The sequence below is a fragment of the Chelonia mydas genome, chromosome 12, assembly GCF_015237465.2.
Source record: "Chelonia mydas isolate rCheMyd1 chromosome 12, rCheMyd1.pri.v2, whole genome shotgun sequence".
NCBI classification, from domain to species: domain Eukaryota; kingdom Metazoa; phylum Chordata; order Testudines; family Cheloniidae; genus Chelonia; species Chelonia mydas.
Genome location: NC_051252.2, coordinates 9888136 through 9902454, shown reverse-complemented (window position 1 = coordinate 9902454; position 14319 = coordinate 9888136). Strand labels below are relative to the sequence as shown.

General features: G+C 41.5%; 1 protein-coding gene across 4 annotated transcripts in view; it reads left to right on the top strand.

Moving 5' to 3' along the window:
- Positions 1-14319, top strand: part of SMPD3 (sphingomyelin phosphodiesterase 3) — a 248517-nt gene that overhangs the window by 197294 nt on the left and 36904 nt on the right. For all 4 annotated transcript variants that reach the window (XM_043526543.1, XM_007053979.4, XM_043526542.1 and 1 more), the window contains one exon: positions 9011-9086. In XM_043526543.1, the coding sequence (XP_043382478.1) occupies positions 9011-9086 (76 nt within the window). The remainder of the gene's footprint in view (positions 1-9010; positions 9087-14319) is intronic.

Here is a 14319-nt window from a genome sequence, read left to right as displayed (position 1 = left end):
AACCCTATAAAATGAACGATTTTTCTCACCCTAACAGAGGGTGCTGGAGTATACTGCATCGCACAGTTCTGTCTTTTGGTGAGATTTGTGGCATTACATTGTTTTCTCCCCTTTTCCAACTTGGGGCTTGTAGCGGGGCGGTCACCCCGCTCTGGCCCTGAAGGGGTTAAAACAGCCCTGGGAAAGGGCTGCCCCAGTGAACAAATAGGGTAGGCTGATTGCGGAAGCAGCCACAGTTTGGGCCACACCCCAATCAGGCCACAACTGGCCCTGTATAAGGGCTCAGGGAGGAGCTGGGGGACACTCTCTCTCTAGCTCTTGAGAGAGATGGACCTGGCTGCCTGGGAGAAAAGGGTACCTAGAGTGGAGCAGGGCTGGGGAAAGGCCAGAGGAGCTGGGGAGCTCCAGCCTGGCAAGGCCCCAGGCTGAGGCCTTGTTAAAGGCCTATGCACATACTGGGGCTGGGAGGTGCAGCCCAGAGATAGGCAGAGGCACCAGGTCCAAACCTCCTTGCCAATGATGAGTTTACAGACTGCAGTCTGCCCCGGTGAGCGGGGGCTAGATGATGACTGGCAGTAGCCACTGAGATGAGGTGCGGATAGAGGGTTGGGGGTTCCCTTGGGAGGGGAGACCCAGACTGTGGGGTACTGCAGTGGGCAGAACTCTGAGGTAAAGGGGACTGGAGTCCGGGAGGGACACGGGGCCAGCAGCAGGCGAGAGACCTGCCTGCAGATGGCGTTCCATACGCTGGAAAGCTAATTCCCAGGATGACCAGCAGGAGGCACCACACCTGTGAGTCGTCACTTCGCTACAGTGCTCCTCGGAAATCAGTTTTTAATTGCATGTGGGTATTGTGAAAGAACAAGAATTTGTATGTTAATTTAATAGTAGCATGGAGATAAGTGATGCCAACAGTCCCTGCTCAGGAGCTACAGTGCTTATTGGTGAGCAAAGAGTTTACCATTCCCCCCCAACCTATGCTAGCATATTTCAATATGGGTTTAAAGTGTGTGTACCTATTTCCCACCTTTCTTATGTCGGCACCTAAAAGATACAAAGATGTGATAGAATTTGACTGTTATTTTGCAAGTAATATCTTGGGGACTTCTATGTATCCCCCTGGGAGGCAGGATATCAATGTTCTCCAGCTCAGTATGACAGTCATGCCAGGATATGGTAACTCCAAGTGACGCTAGATCAAAGAGCAGCTCAGAAAAATCTCACTATGACCAGTCATGTGATGAAATAAAAGTGGCTCCCTTAGCTCTGGCACTCAAATAACTGTTGCTGTTAGCAAGCATTGTGGATTTTTTGTTGCTGATAATGAGTATCTGTTTTGTCACAAGCTTTATTGGCTTGATTTCATTTATGGGAAGGAAAGAGGTAAGTCACTAGGGAATGAGTGTCTTATTCTATTAGGCCCAGAGTCAGTGCTAGGGTATTTTGGGGGAGTAGTGTAGGAAAAGAAGGAATCCCCTTTCTAGGGCTTTTTATTGATTTCAGTCTCCTGTGAATCAAAATGAAAGAGTACCAGAGCTGTTCACTGATTTTATAGTTCACAAGTGGAGATCCAATGTAAACAAGGAGCAACAGAGACTTATGCTTGTTTCCTAATAGAATTGCCTCCTAAACCCTTTTTGAAATAAAAAGATCTTTTCAGAGCCTTACTAGCTGAGTAACTAACAAGCTTCAGATTTCCAACGGTGTAACAGAGATCAGAATCTGTCCTTGGATCTTTCCATACCTGTCTTAATGTTTGATTAGTGGGTGTGCATTTATATCTTGTTTTACCTTTGCAGATGTACTATGAACTGGAACATGTTTTGTATGTTGCAGTATAATACTGAGAGAGGTACTAATTTTGCATTTGTCAATGTATAATTATATAAGCAGGTCACTTTATTCAATCACATACACATTCTCTCAATTTTAATTCAGCTTTAGATAACGTCAGAGTTTAGCAGGATGCTATGTATGGCCATTATAAATTAGCTCCTCTTGCTGTGGTTTATCTAACCGAAAATGGTTTGGAAGCTTTAAAGGCATATTTTAATATTAGTTTATTGGAATTTTCCTTAGTAGATACAGTTTGAGAAAGAGTCTATATCTCATACAGATACACTTCAGAAATGTCCACATGAGCAATATTGAGCCTGATACTGCAATGGGATTTTGAATTTGCATGGGAAGCTGTTTTAGGCACTTCTTCACAATCCCATGCCATTATAACAGGAAACTCAATAGAAGGATGCAATGGCAGGTGACAATAAATTATGCATTTTAAGCTAGGTTTTGCCTTTAGGTACATTCCAGAGCAAGGGTTGGTGTGAAAATGGCACCACCACAGGAGTGTAGCCCTGAGAGGCACTGTGTACCTCAGGCACCCTTCTGCAATGCAGTTCCTGTGGTCCTCTGAGCTGGTGCTGAGGCAGAAGTAATCTGTTACAGGCCTGTAGAACACAGCATGCTCCCGTCTCATGTCTTGCCAGCTTCACGGTGGGGAGCATCAGAAATGGAACCCTGGTCTCATCCCCACACCTGGAATCACAATCTGAGCAGTTCTAATGCAACTAGAGTTAAGGGTCTTCCTCTCCCAGATTGCCCTGTGTGGCTGTATTAGACCCAGCCATAGCACAGCCTGTGATATAGTTTTCCAGAACTGCCTAATTTGGGGTTCTTACTCTTGCATTGATCAGAGCAAGATTTTTCCTTTAAGTTCATATGTGGTATAAAATATTCTCTGTAACAAGGCAGAAAAGGAGACTGAAAGGCCATTCCTGAGATTATTAATACCAAACATTTGTTTTAGTGAGCGTACCCAGGATATTTCTTTGTGATAGTGGTCATATTTGACACTTATGACCCTTAAACCTGAAACATGCCAAAGCACTTTAAAAACTATTGCGTAAATGCTGCATCCCTTACTATGTGAATAGTCCACTGACTCTAATTGTGGTGCTTTTGGATGTGGTCTGCAATCACACTGTGCAGACCCTACTATTTTGTTTTGTAATCTAGGCTCTTGGGGTCCCACATCCCCATCCTTATGCACAGTCAGTGTATCTCATTTTACTGGTAGTCCCACTGAATACACTACAGTATTTTCAAAGGAAAGGTGGGAAGATTGGGCCCTGGGTGCCAGTAAACAGGATTTATGTGAACTTCAGCCTGTGGACTATCTGACATTTTTGGAAAACACTGTCTAGGATAATGCCTCATGGGACAGTCTTCTAGATTATCTGTTATGGCACTGACCTTCTAGCACCAACAATGCAGTTCGGGTAAAGTGAATTCCTATTTGAGTGATTTTGAATTGGGTTGCCCTAGTATAATTGCTATTTTCTGTACAAAAGTGGATTAGAGAGCACCTTCTGTGTTTGGCAGCAAGAACCAGAAACATACACTTATTTCTTGTCCCAGACTTGAGCAATCTGCTGGTCAAATACTGACCATATGACTGAGTTCTGTGAAGGTGGAAACTCCTTCCAAAGCTAAACTAACACACCAAGATGTGTGTTGCAGGGACAGTGAATGCTCTGGGTTGTTTTCCCACTGTCCTGCCTGCAGAGCTGTCCAGATAGCGTTCTCACAATATAATATAGCCATTAAAATGGAGCACTCTCAGGGGAGTCACAGTATTCAGCAAAACAATGCACTGCTTACGTACAGAATTATAGGGTTAGTAATATTATGGCTGTCCATACTTCAGTGCTTTTTCATTTACAGAATAACAAATAGATATGTAATCAAATTTTACTTATTATTTAGTTTATTTTTGTGTTTTTGTTTTTTGTTTTTTTTTTCTGTACCGGGCTAGAGGTTGCAAGGATTTTGTTTTCACATTGTAACCACAGATCTTTTCTTCCATCATGACTGCTTACAGGGACCCTGCCCAGTAGTTTAGGGTAATGGTGCCACTCAGTGAAACAGAAAAATCAGCTCCCTGTTACAAAATGGCAGAATTTTAGGTTTGGGGAATGGGCTATTCAGCAAGCACTCGAACATTGATACTTTCCATGGAAATATTGGCCATGTTAACTTTTTGGCTGTTACTTGGTACTATGTTTTTGGAAACTTCAAAAACATTTAGAGAGGTCCCTTCCATTTCTGTTCACACACATATTATTCACACACATATATATTATATTCACACATATACATATACTTCGTGTGTCTGTGTGAGATATGTGTATAAAAATAAATTTGATATATAATGTAAATACAATTACATGTACATACATACATCGTAGCTGTGCTTCTCAGATCAATTAAAAGGTAATGTGGCATAAGTGATTCCATTCTAACGGGCCTTTTCAGCTGGCTATAAAACTTACTCAGACTGACCTTTGAGACTGAAACTTTCCACGTTTGGTCAGAGCCTGAAAGTGAAAATGGTTCAGACAGTTTTAGACACCGAGGTGTAAAGTGTACACTCTTGCCATAATAAAGAACAGTTTTGCAACTGCTGTTTTTCCCTTTGCAGAGTGGAGTGGGAGGGTTGTCTCTCCTCAGATGTGGGAGAAATGTATAATTTGCCAGAAACTCTAGAGGTATAGATGTCCTTTTTGGTAGTCGAGTGAAAAATCTCATTTCACTTGGCTGCAGGTAGATGGCTTGAAAAATATATATTGCGCCCTGGTTTGTGTTATAGGATAGGGGCTTGTTGTTTTTAAAGTAAAACAATCCCACAATGTTGTACTGGTGCTGCACCTACTGCATAAGAGACTCATTTAATGTGCATGTGGAAAATGGTGTGTATGTAATGAGGCAGCCTGCAGAAACATCCGCAGCAAGACTCCTGCAAGAGTCAGTGGCATCCAGCCAGGATTCCCCAATATCCCTGTGGGTCTGCAAGGATCTATTGGCTTTGGAGTAAAGCTGAGTTAATTCCAAATCTCCCCTGTCCTTGTTCCCCTTCCACTTCAGTGAAGAACACAAAGTAAAGTCTGAACACTGAATTTCTCTACCGCTGTGCAAGTGTAATCCATCAAGGGCAATGAGAGTAGTTTCTATAGGAATTTATATACTATTATAGTAAAATGCCTTTAATAGACACTTTCCATAGAGCCACCTATAGGTTCAGCATAGCATCTCTATAGAAAAGCATCACTTAGCTGGAAATGATCTTTACCATTCATACACAGTTAACTACTCTAATGAGCTCCAAAAGTCCAGTTGGAAAACTGGCTAAAAGATGAGTGAGAAAGCTAGGGCCAGAGCAATGTAAGATTTTTATTATGTGCTTTCTTTTTCCAGATGGAAAAATAATGAACATTGACAGGAAATTATCAAGCATAAATGACCTGTAAATTCACTGCCTGCAAAGCCTGTAAAATTAATAGGATATTTCTCGGACAGTTGGAGAACCTGAAAATCCAAACAAATGGACAAAACTCTACCCATCTTAAAACTAGGTTACATTTTTATTTAAGGTTGTCAGATGAAATTTACGGCGGCTTCATCAAGTCCAGTGATACAGGAGTCATCAGCAAAGCTATGGGTTTGTTTGTTTTTTTTTGAGGCTCAGATAAAACTTTCCCTTCCAGGCATTTTCTTTGATAGACATACTGTATTACCGTACTGTTTTAAATCCTGAGTAGGAAAATCAAGCACCTGCAGCAGCTTCTCTGTTCCATCCATCTAGAGCCAAATCCTGATCTCATTTAAGTCAGTGGGAGTTTTGGCATTGACTTCAATGGGGCCAGAACATATTCTGTACACATGCTCCACCCTTATTCAGTTTAAAAAAAAAAATCCATCTGAAGTCTGTGTCTATCAAGTGATTTTCATGATGTTTTCTTGTGTTATTGTGCTCTGTCATAAGTTCTATGCAAGCGGACCTTCCTCAGAATTTTGCTCTTTAGAAATCTGGTAGAGGGTTGGTTTGATGTGCATGCAGTATCTGTGCCCTCAGTCTATAAAGCATAGCTGGTAGGTTTCATTTTAGTCTTGTCATTGGTGACTATTTCCCCATTAAGAGCTAAGTTATGTCTGCTGACCACATGCCGTCACTGGGGTTTTACAGAGGTGCACCACCCTATGGGGAGAAGTTCTCAGACTCTTAGGAGGAGTGTCCACATTACTGTACTCTTTTAAGGAGCTTAGCATACTTCCCCATCTTTGGGTACAGCTGGCCAGTACTTTGGGGGAACAAGCCATGACTCCATCTACACTCATTGAGGGTCCAGGGCTCCCACAAGAACTAGCCAATGACCAGACCTTGTGCTTCAATGAAGGCAGCAACTGCAAATCTGCCTGACCCTTACACAGATCATATAAAGCATGGGGAAGTTCCTTACTTCATAGATTCTAAGGCCAGAAGGGATTATTATGATCATCTAGTCTGGTCTCCTGTACAACATAGGCGATAGAATTCCCCCAAAATAATACCTAGAGCAGGTCTTTTAGAAAAACATCCAATCTTGATTTTAAAATGGTCAGTGATGGAGAATCCACCATGAACCCTGATGGATTGTTTCCATGGTTAATTACTTTCACAGTTAAAAATGTACACCTTTTTGCCAGTCTGAATTTGTCTAGCTTCAGGTTCCAGCCACTGTCTCTCATTATACCTTTTCCTGCTAGATGGAAGAGGCCATTATTAAATAGTTTTCCCCACGTAGGCACTTACAGACTGTAATCAAAACCCCTTAACCTTCTCCTTTTTACGCTAAATAGACTGAGGTTTTTGAGGCTATCACTGCAAGGCAGGTTTTCTAATCCTTTAATCATTCTCATGGCTCTTTTCTGAACCCTCTCCAATTTATCAATATCATTCTTGAATTGTGGGTACCAGACCGGGACACAGTATTCGAGCAGTGGTCACACCAGTGCCAAATACAGAGGTAAAATAACTTCTCTACTCCTACTAGAGATTCCCCTGTTTATGCATCCCAGGATCGCATTGTCTCTTCCAGTAACAGTCTCACTGGCTGCTCATGTTCAGCTGATTATCTACCCCTCAAATGTTTTTCAGAGTCACTGCTTCCCGTGATACAGTCCCCCATCCTGTGAGTATGGCCTACGTTTTTTGTTCCTAAATTTAGCCATATTTAAAAACTCATATTATTTGCTTGCACGCAGTTTACCACGTGATCCAGATCACTCTGAATAAATGACCTGTCCTGTTCATTTACCACTCCCCCAATTTTTGTGTCATTTGCAAACTTTATCTGTGATTTTATATTTTCTTCCAGATCACTGATAAAATTGTTAAATAATGTATGGCTAAGAACTGGTCCTTTGGGAACCCACTGGAAACACATCCACTTGAGGCTGATTCCCAGTTCTTAATCCATTTGTGTGTGCCATGTTCATTTTACATCATTCTAGTTTTTAATCAAATTGTCATGCGGTACCAATTCAGTACCTTGCAGATGTCTTAAGTATATTATATCAACACTATTACTTTTACAACCAAACTTGTAATCTCATGAAAAAAAGATATCAAATTAATTTGACAGGATTTATTTTCCATAAACTTATGTTGTTTAGCATTAATTATGTTATTCTCCTTTAGTTCTTTATTAATCGAGTCTTGTAACAGCCTCTCCATTATCTTGCTTGTGATCAAGGACAGGCTGGCAGGCCTATATTTAGCTGGCTCATTCCATTTTCCCTTTTTAAAAAATTAGCACAACATTAGCTTTCTTGCAGTCTTCTGGAACTTCTCCAGTGCATCAAGAATTATTGGAAATCAGCATTAATGGTCCAGCAAGCTCCTCATCCAACTCTTTTGAAACTCTTGGATGCAGGTTACCTCGACATCCTGATTTAAAAATGTCTATCTTTTGTAGCTGATGTTTAACATCCTCCCAAGGTACCAGTGGAATGGAAAGTATGTTATCACCATCTGAGGAGACTATGTCATCTGTCTTTCCCCAAATACAGAACAGAAATATTTATTGAGCACTTCTGCCTGTTCTGCATTATTACTGATAATTCTAGCATTTCCATCTAGTAATTGACCAATAACATTGTCAGAATTCTTTATGTTCCTAATATATTTTTAAATCTTCTCTTTATTATCCTTCTTTATTCACCACTATTATTTGGTGGCTGAATAAGGCTGAGGCAGATCTAGTGTTAAATAAGATGAAAAGACTAAAGCACAACTTAGTTCTAGTGCCTGTGTGTCCTCCAACAGGTTTGTCTTACAGATCTACAGTCTAACATGTGTGGGGGAGAGACGGAGTACATTACACTGTAGCAAAATGGGCTTCCGAAACCCCCTCTACATTTACCGGGGAAGTAAACACTTGTAAGGAAGAATCCCCTAGCTGTGTTTTAGAGGGTGTGGAATGCCCTAGTTGGGGGGGAATCTAGAAGAGCAAGGAAAAAATTACGTTTTCCCTGCTCTGTTTGACAGGTACAGAGGCTGCTGTTGTGAAAATCTGCAGGAGGAAAATGTAAATGTCTAATTGAAACACAAAGCAAAATTCTCCAACACCCTTATTCCCTCTCCCCCAACAACAAAAATAGAGAAAATAATGGGAAAACATAGTGTATAATTTTGTTTTTCAAAGCCTCCTTCCCTTTTTCTGAATTCCAGTTTTCTGTAAATGTCTAGATTTTTGTGTGTGTGGAGACTGCTAATTAGTCTCATGGTGCTTCTGAGTGGGGCTTTAATCCTGCACCCGCCAGAAGGGGCTGGGAGGATTGGGGCTGGGAAGTTGTTTGCAGGCAGATAACCAGTGAGATGTGGATGGGCAAGAGAGAGTAACAGGGAATGCTTTGCAGTTTGAAGTAGCAGTGGACAGAGAAGTTAGGCAGTGAACAGACAGGGAAAGTAGGACTTCTATTAAGGCAAAATCTCCTGTGGTTTTTGCCTCTCTCAGATCCATGTAAGTGCTTTAAGTGGTATTGGATGAGAGCGGGAAGGAGTATTTTCAGGGGTGTAACTCAAGAGCTTCTGTTGAACAACTGAAATCTTATATGCTGCACAAGACAGAGGGCCTTGACCATAGTAGTGACATGTTCATTAACAGCCTTCTTTCTTCCTTTCTCTTAGGTGCAAGTGGGAAATACACCTCAGGACCAAAGAATTGTGGGATACATTTCTTGCACTCATTTGCAAGCTCTGGCAGGTATTGTCTGGATTTTCTTTTCTGAGTGTTGTTCTCATTGTGTTTCTAGTTCTGTGCCAGAAGTTTCTCTAATCAAGTGCAAGAGCAGTACATCTTTCCCCATTCTGCATTTGTAACAATGTCATGCAAGTAGCAAGGGAATGGAAAGAGAGAGTAAGATATCTGTAAAAGCCATACACATCATAGATTCTTCAGCCACTTCTTGAAACACAAACAAAGTTGCACACCAGTAAAGATTTTAGTGATGGTATGTTGGGACCTGAACCTGTGCAGCGCTGAGTACCCGCTACATTCAGTTGGCTTAAAAATCAAGGGTGCTCAGCACCATGCAGGATCAGGCCGATAATTATCAAAGTAACTCCCAGGCATTAGGTACAATGGAGAAATAAACCATTTCTTTTCTGAAGCACCCGTTGGTGATCCAAAACTGTCACCATTTTTATATATTACGCTGCAACTCACACTGCTGCACCAAGAAGAAGAATAAAATAAAGTTGTTGATGACAGTACCATAATTGGTCAGGAATTTTCCATCAAAATGTTTGAGACACAAAATACAATTTTCGCAAAATTGCAACATTCTCATGGGAAAATGGAAATTATTTCAGTTTTCTGTTGGGAAAATCTAAAGAAAATATTTAGTTAGGGTCAGATTAACCCAAATCAAAACACATTTCTGATCAGGCAGACACATTAATGTTCCTGGCCTGTAGAGGACAATAGCAGCATGAAGACAGCAGACCCCTATGGAAAACTGGGGGCATGAGACTCCTGAATTTGGCAGCTCAGGGAGGACACAGATTACTGTCAAACCAAGTCTACACAAAATATTTTGATTCCCAAATGAAATTTTTTCTGAATTCTCCAGTCCATGAAAAATTTTGAATTTCTCATCCCAAAACTTGGGGATAAAAACAAAAACTTTGAAATACCAAGTTTCTGACCTGCTTCTATAAAGACAGGTTTCAGAGTAACAGCCGTGTTAGTCTGTATTCGTAAAAAGAAAAGGAGTACTTGTGGCACCTTAGAGACTAACCAGTTTATTTGAGCATGAGCTTTCGTGAGCTACAGCTCACTTCATCGGATGCATAGCATATCGTGGAAACTGCAGAAGACATTATATACACACAGAGACCATGAAACAAAACTTCCTCCCACCCCACTCTCCTGCTGGTAACAGCTTATCTAAAGTGATCATCAAGTAGGGCCATTTCCAGCACAAATCCAGGTTTTCTCACCCTTGGATTTATGCTGGAAATGGCCCACCTTGATTGCTGTGCACATTGTAAGGAGAGTGGTCAGTGTGGATGAGCTATTGCCAGCAGGAGAGTGAGTTTGTGTGTGTGGTTTTTGGAGGGGGGTGTGGGGGGGGGTGAGAAAACCTGGATTAGTGCTGGAAATGACCCACCTTGATTATCATGCGCATTATAAAGAGAGGTTTCAAAGAGGGATGGGCTATTACCAGCAGGAGAGTGAGTTTGTATGTGTGTGGGGGGGGGGGGGTAAGGGTGAGAAAACCTGGATTTGTGCTGGAAATGGCCCTACTTGATGATCACTTTAGATAAGCTGTTACCAGCAGGAGAGTGGGGTGGGAGGAAGTTTTGTTTCATGGTCTCTGTGTGTATATAATGTCTTCTGCAGTTTCCACGATATGCTATGCATCCGATGAAGTGAGCTGTAGCTCATGAAAGCTCATGCTCAAATAAACTGGTTAGTCTCTAAGGTGCCACAAGTACTCCTTTTCTTTTTGCTTCTATAAAGATATTTCCCAGAATCCAAAGGAACAGTGTTTTCTGAGACTCATTCTAACGCACCAGAAAATCATCATAATAAAAGTTTATAAATAGAATAACTTCCTGCACCCTGAAAAACCATGCTAAGTGAAGCCGATCCATCGTCACACAGAGCAGTTCAAGTAGAAATCAAAAAGTTGGAAGAAGCCCAGATTCTCTGCCTGATTTTTGCTTGCCATCTCCAACATAAATTGTTAATAAGTTTATGCTCTGTTTAGAAAATATTACTGGTCCTATTTTAAAAACATTTTCCATTTCTTCAGCTACTACCATATATAGTGCTTGCTATGTTATATGCATTGTTTCATGAAATACTTTCCTACATCATGTAAAACAGACTATATAAAATACAATAAAAAGCCCAGCAGTGGCTCGGAGACTACGAATTGTATATGTTTTTGAACTCTTTTGAAAAAAGAATGGGGAAGATGTTATTTATCAGTAGATTTCTCAGCTCTTCTTAGTGTATGTATATCATTGTGGATCCCACTGTAGGTACATATGCCTCTTATGTACATGAGACCAAAGTCTTGAATAGCAGTATGTGTTGGGGCTGTGCATGTGCCCTGCGTCTCCTTAAGCTCTTTCTGTACAGCGAGACAGAACCTGGTAGCGGTCTGACGAACTAACCTTTACCACCCACTGAGTCTTTCTGAAATTATTTGAAACGTTCAGAACTTTTCTGATCCATTGATAAAGAACCACCACAAACAAAATCAAGCCATCTGGTAGAGCCGGGTAAAATTCTGACTTTTTTTTTTCTTCAAACAATTCAGATTTGGATAACCAAATTATTTAAAGAATTTGTGAATATTGGCTAATTGTTTCAGTTGAAAAACCATTTCAATGTTTGACATTTTCAAAATAAAATGTTCCAACTTCAATTCAAAATGACATTTAATTTCAAAATTACCTTTTATTTTTTAATTAGAGGTAGAAAAGCTTGAAATTTAAATAAAACATTGTTTTGGATTGAAAGAATTTTTTTCCAGATGTTTTTGGACTTATCAGCTAACCAAAAAATGTCTACCATCTGGAATGAATGTTGAATGTAGACTGACTTGTATGCTCCCAGTCGGTACAGAGCACCTGAACATGGCAGATTCGACACCTGCGGACTTTAAGCCCTGCTCTTCTTGCAAAGGATAATTCCCCTGTAAAATGGATACAGCAGATGCCTCTTCTGTTTAGGAGAGACCCATATACTGGAGAGGTGCTTGGTATGCTAGTCATTCTCATTGAGTATGCACAGTTGAAGTTTCATCTACTAAAGCAATCTCTGAAGATTTGGGAGGAGACGGCAAAACTCAGATACCAGATAAACAGACCCTCTTGAGTGCCCCAATGAACAAACATGCCACACCTCAGACCAGCATAGAAAACAAAATGCCCAGAAAAGACCCAGTGCTCATACTGATACCAGCACTGATGCAGAAACCAATGCCTCTGGTATGAAGAGAGGCCATCCTGAGCACAGGAGCAGAGACTCCAGGTGAACTCAATGTCTTTCTACGGGGACAGACCACACACTTTCTGGGAAGAAAATCACTAAGCCCCTCATGGCATAAAACCCAGTGGTAAAGAGCAGCCTACCAGAACAGCACAGAGTGAAAGCTCCCCAGCACAGACCATGGTACTGGCAACACATCCTTTGATGTCAACAGCTGAACCAAGGCCACCTGAGATGCTCCTGAAAAAACTGAAAGTGGCTTTGGTGCTGGACACCTTCCAATGTCAGTGTAGACCTTGGTACAGAGAGCACCATATGCCTTAGTGTTGTCCATAGAGGAGATGTATTCCTTTTCACTACCAGAGCACACATTGTCACTTTTCTCAAAGTGGAGAACCCTCTCCTGTTAGATCCATGGAGATATCCTAGAAAAGGCAGCTGGCTCTTGTTACAGGGCTCAGCCATTGTCACATCAGGAATGGTACGGAATCAGATAAGCCATACATATCCATTCAACATACCACTGTTTCCCTGTTGGGCTTACTGGGATCCACCTCATACTGGGTCTATCTAGCCCAGTATCTTGTCTTCCCACAGTGGCCAATGGCAGGTGCCCCAGAGGGAGTGAACAGAACAGATAATCATGAAGTGATCCATCTCCTGTCGCCAATTTCCAGCTTCTGGCAAACAGCGGCTACAGACACCATCCCTGTCCATCCTGGCTACTAGCCATTGGTGGACCTAAATGTTGAGATGTTGTAGTTAGCCTATACAGCTACAGCGAGACCTATGTTGTCTCCCCATCTCTTGGTAGCCATGTCAGTCTCATCCAAAGGCCAGGCCTCTTGTGACAGAGAATCTAAGTGGATCATGCAGTGTAATTCCACCTGCTGCCAGACAGTTGCTCCCTCTAAACGTCAAGGCATACTCCCCGGGGGCACAGACAGCGCCTTCCGCCTGCTTTAGACACATGATCTGCAACATGGAGCAACTCACTGACCTTTTTGCCCTTGGCATGGCAGCTAGAGCTGATGCTGAGTTTGAGAGAGCCGTTCTGCAATTGTGATTTGACTGATGCAGCGAAACACCTCTTTCCCACCATCTAGTGAGATCCAAACTGACACATACTAGAAGAAAAAAAATAAGTTACTGTGGTTCTTCAAGGTGCTGTAGTCAGTGTGGATCCAGTGGCCTGCCCTCTGTCCCTGCTTTTCATAGTTCTTGGCTAGTGCAGACTTTGAATTATGAGGAAACAGAGAGTTGCAGCCACTCCACCCTTTGTGCCTTCATACAAGAGCACAAGGAGGTAAAGGGTATATGAATGGCCCCAATGAACACTGTGGTTCAGAATAATTCAGTCTTGTGCCCACGAGGAGCACTGACCCCTACAGCTGGTTTCACTGCCTACAACATCTCAGAGAATCAGTTACTGAAGGGTAAGTCAGTGTTCCTTAGCAAAATAAGTTATTTGTTCAAAGGTGGTTTCATTTATTACACTAACTGGATTCTAAGGATTTGATTTGTAAAAGTTCATAATATATTTTGCAATATCAGCAATTCAGGTTTGGAAAATAAGCTGTGAGAATTAGCTGCCCTATCTCTAAAACCAAAAATGTCCTGTTCAGGTTAGAATTTATAGTAGTTGCAATAATAAAATAAAGGACAATCCTGCAAACCCTTACTCAACACATAGGATCAGACCCCAAGTTAGCAGGAGCTGTGTATGCCCACAATGAGCTGTATTTTACTTAATGTGGCTATAATTGTGCTTGAAGTAGATGGGAAGAACACTGCATCCCTTTTGGGCTGCACTAAGACTACTGCAGATATGGCCTTATGCAAAACATAGATTTATTATAAATGGATGGAACCTTGAACCTATGCTCCAGGTCAGAGCATGTTCACATTAACCTAGTCAAGGACAAGTAGCACACATTTTGTTTGGTCAGTGTTTCAGCAACAGTGAGACAGTCTGGAACAGAAGTGGCAA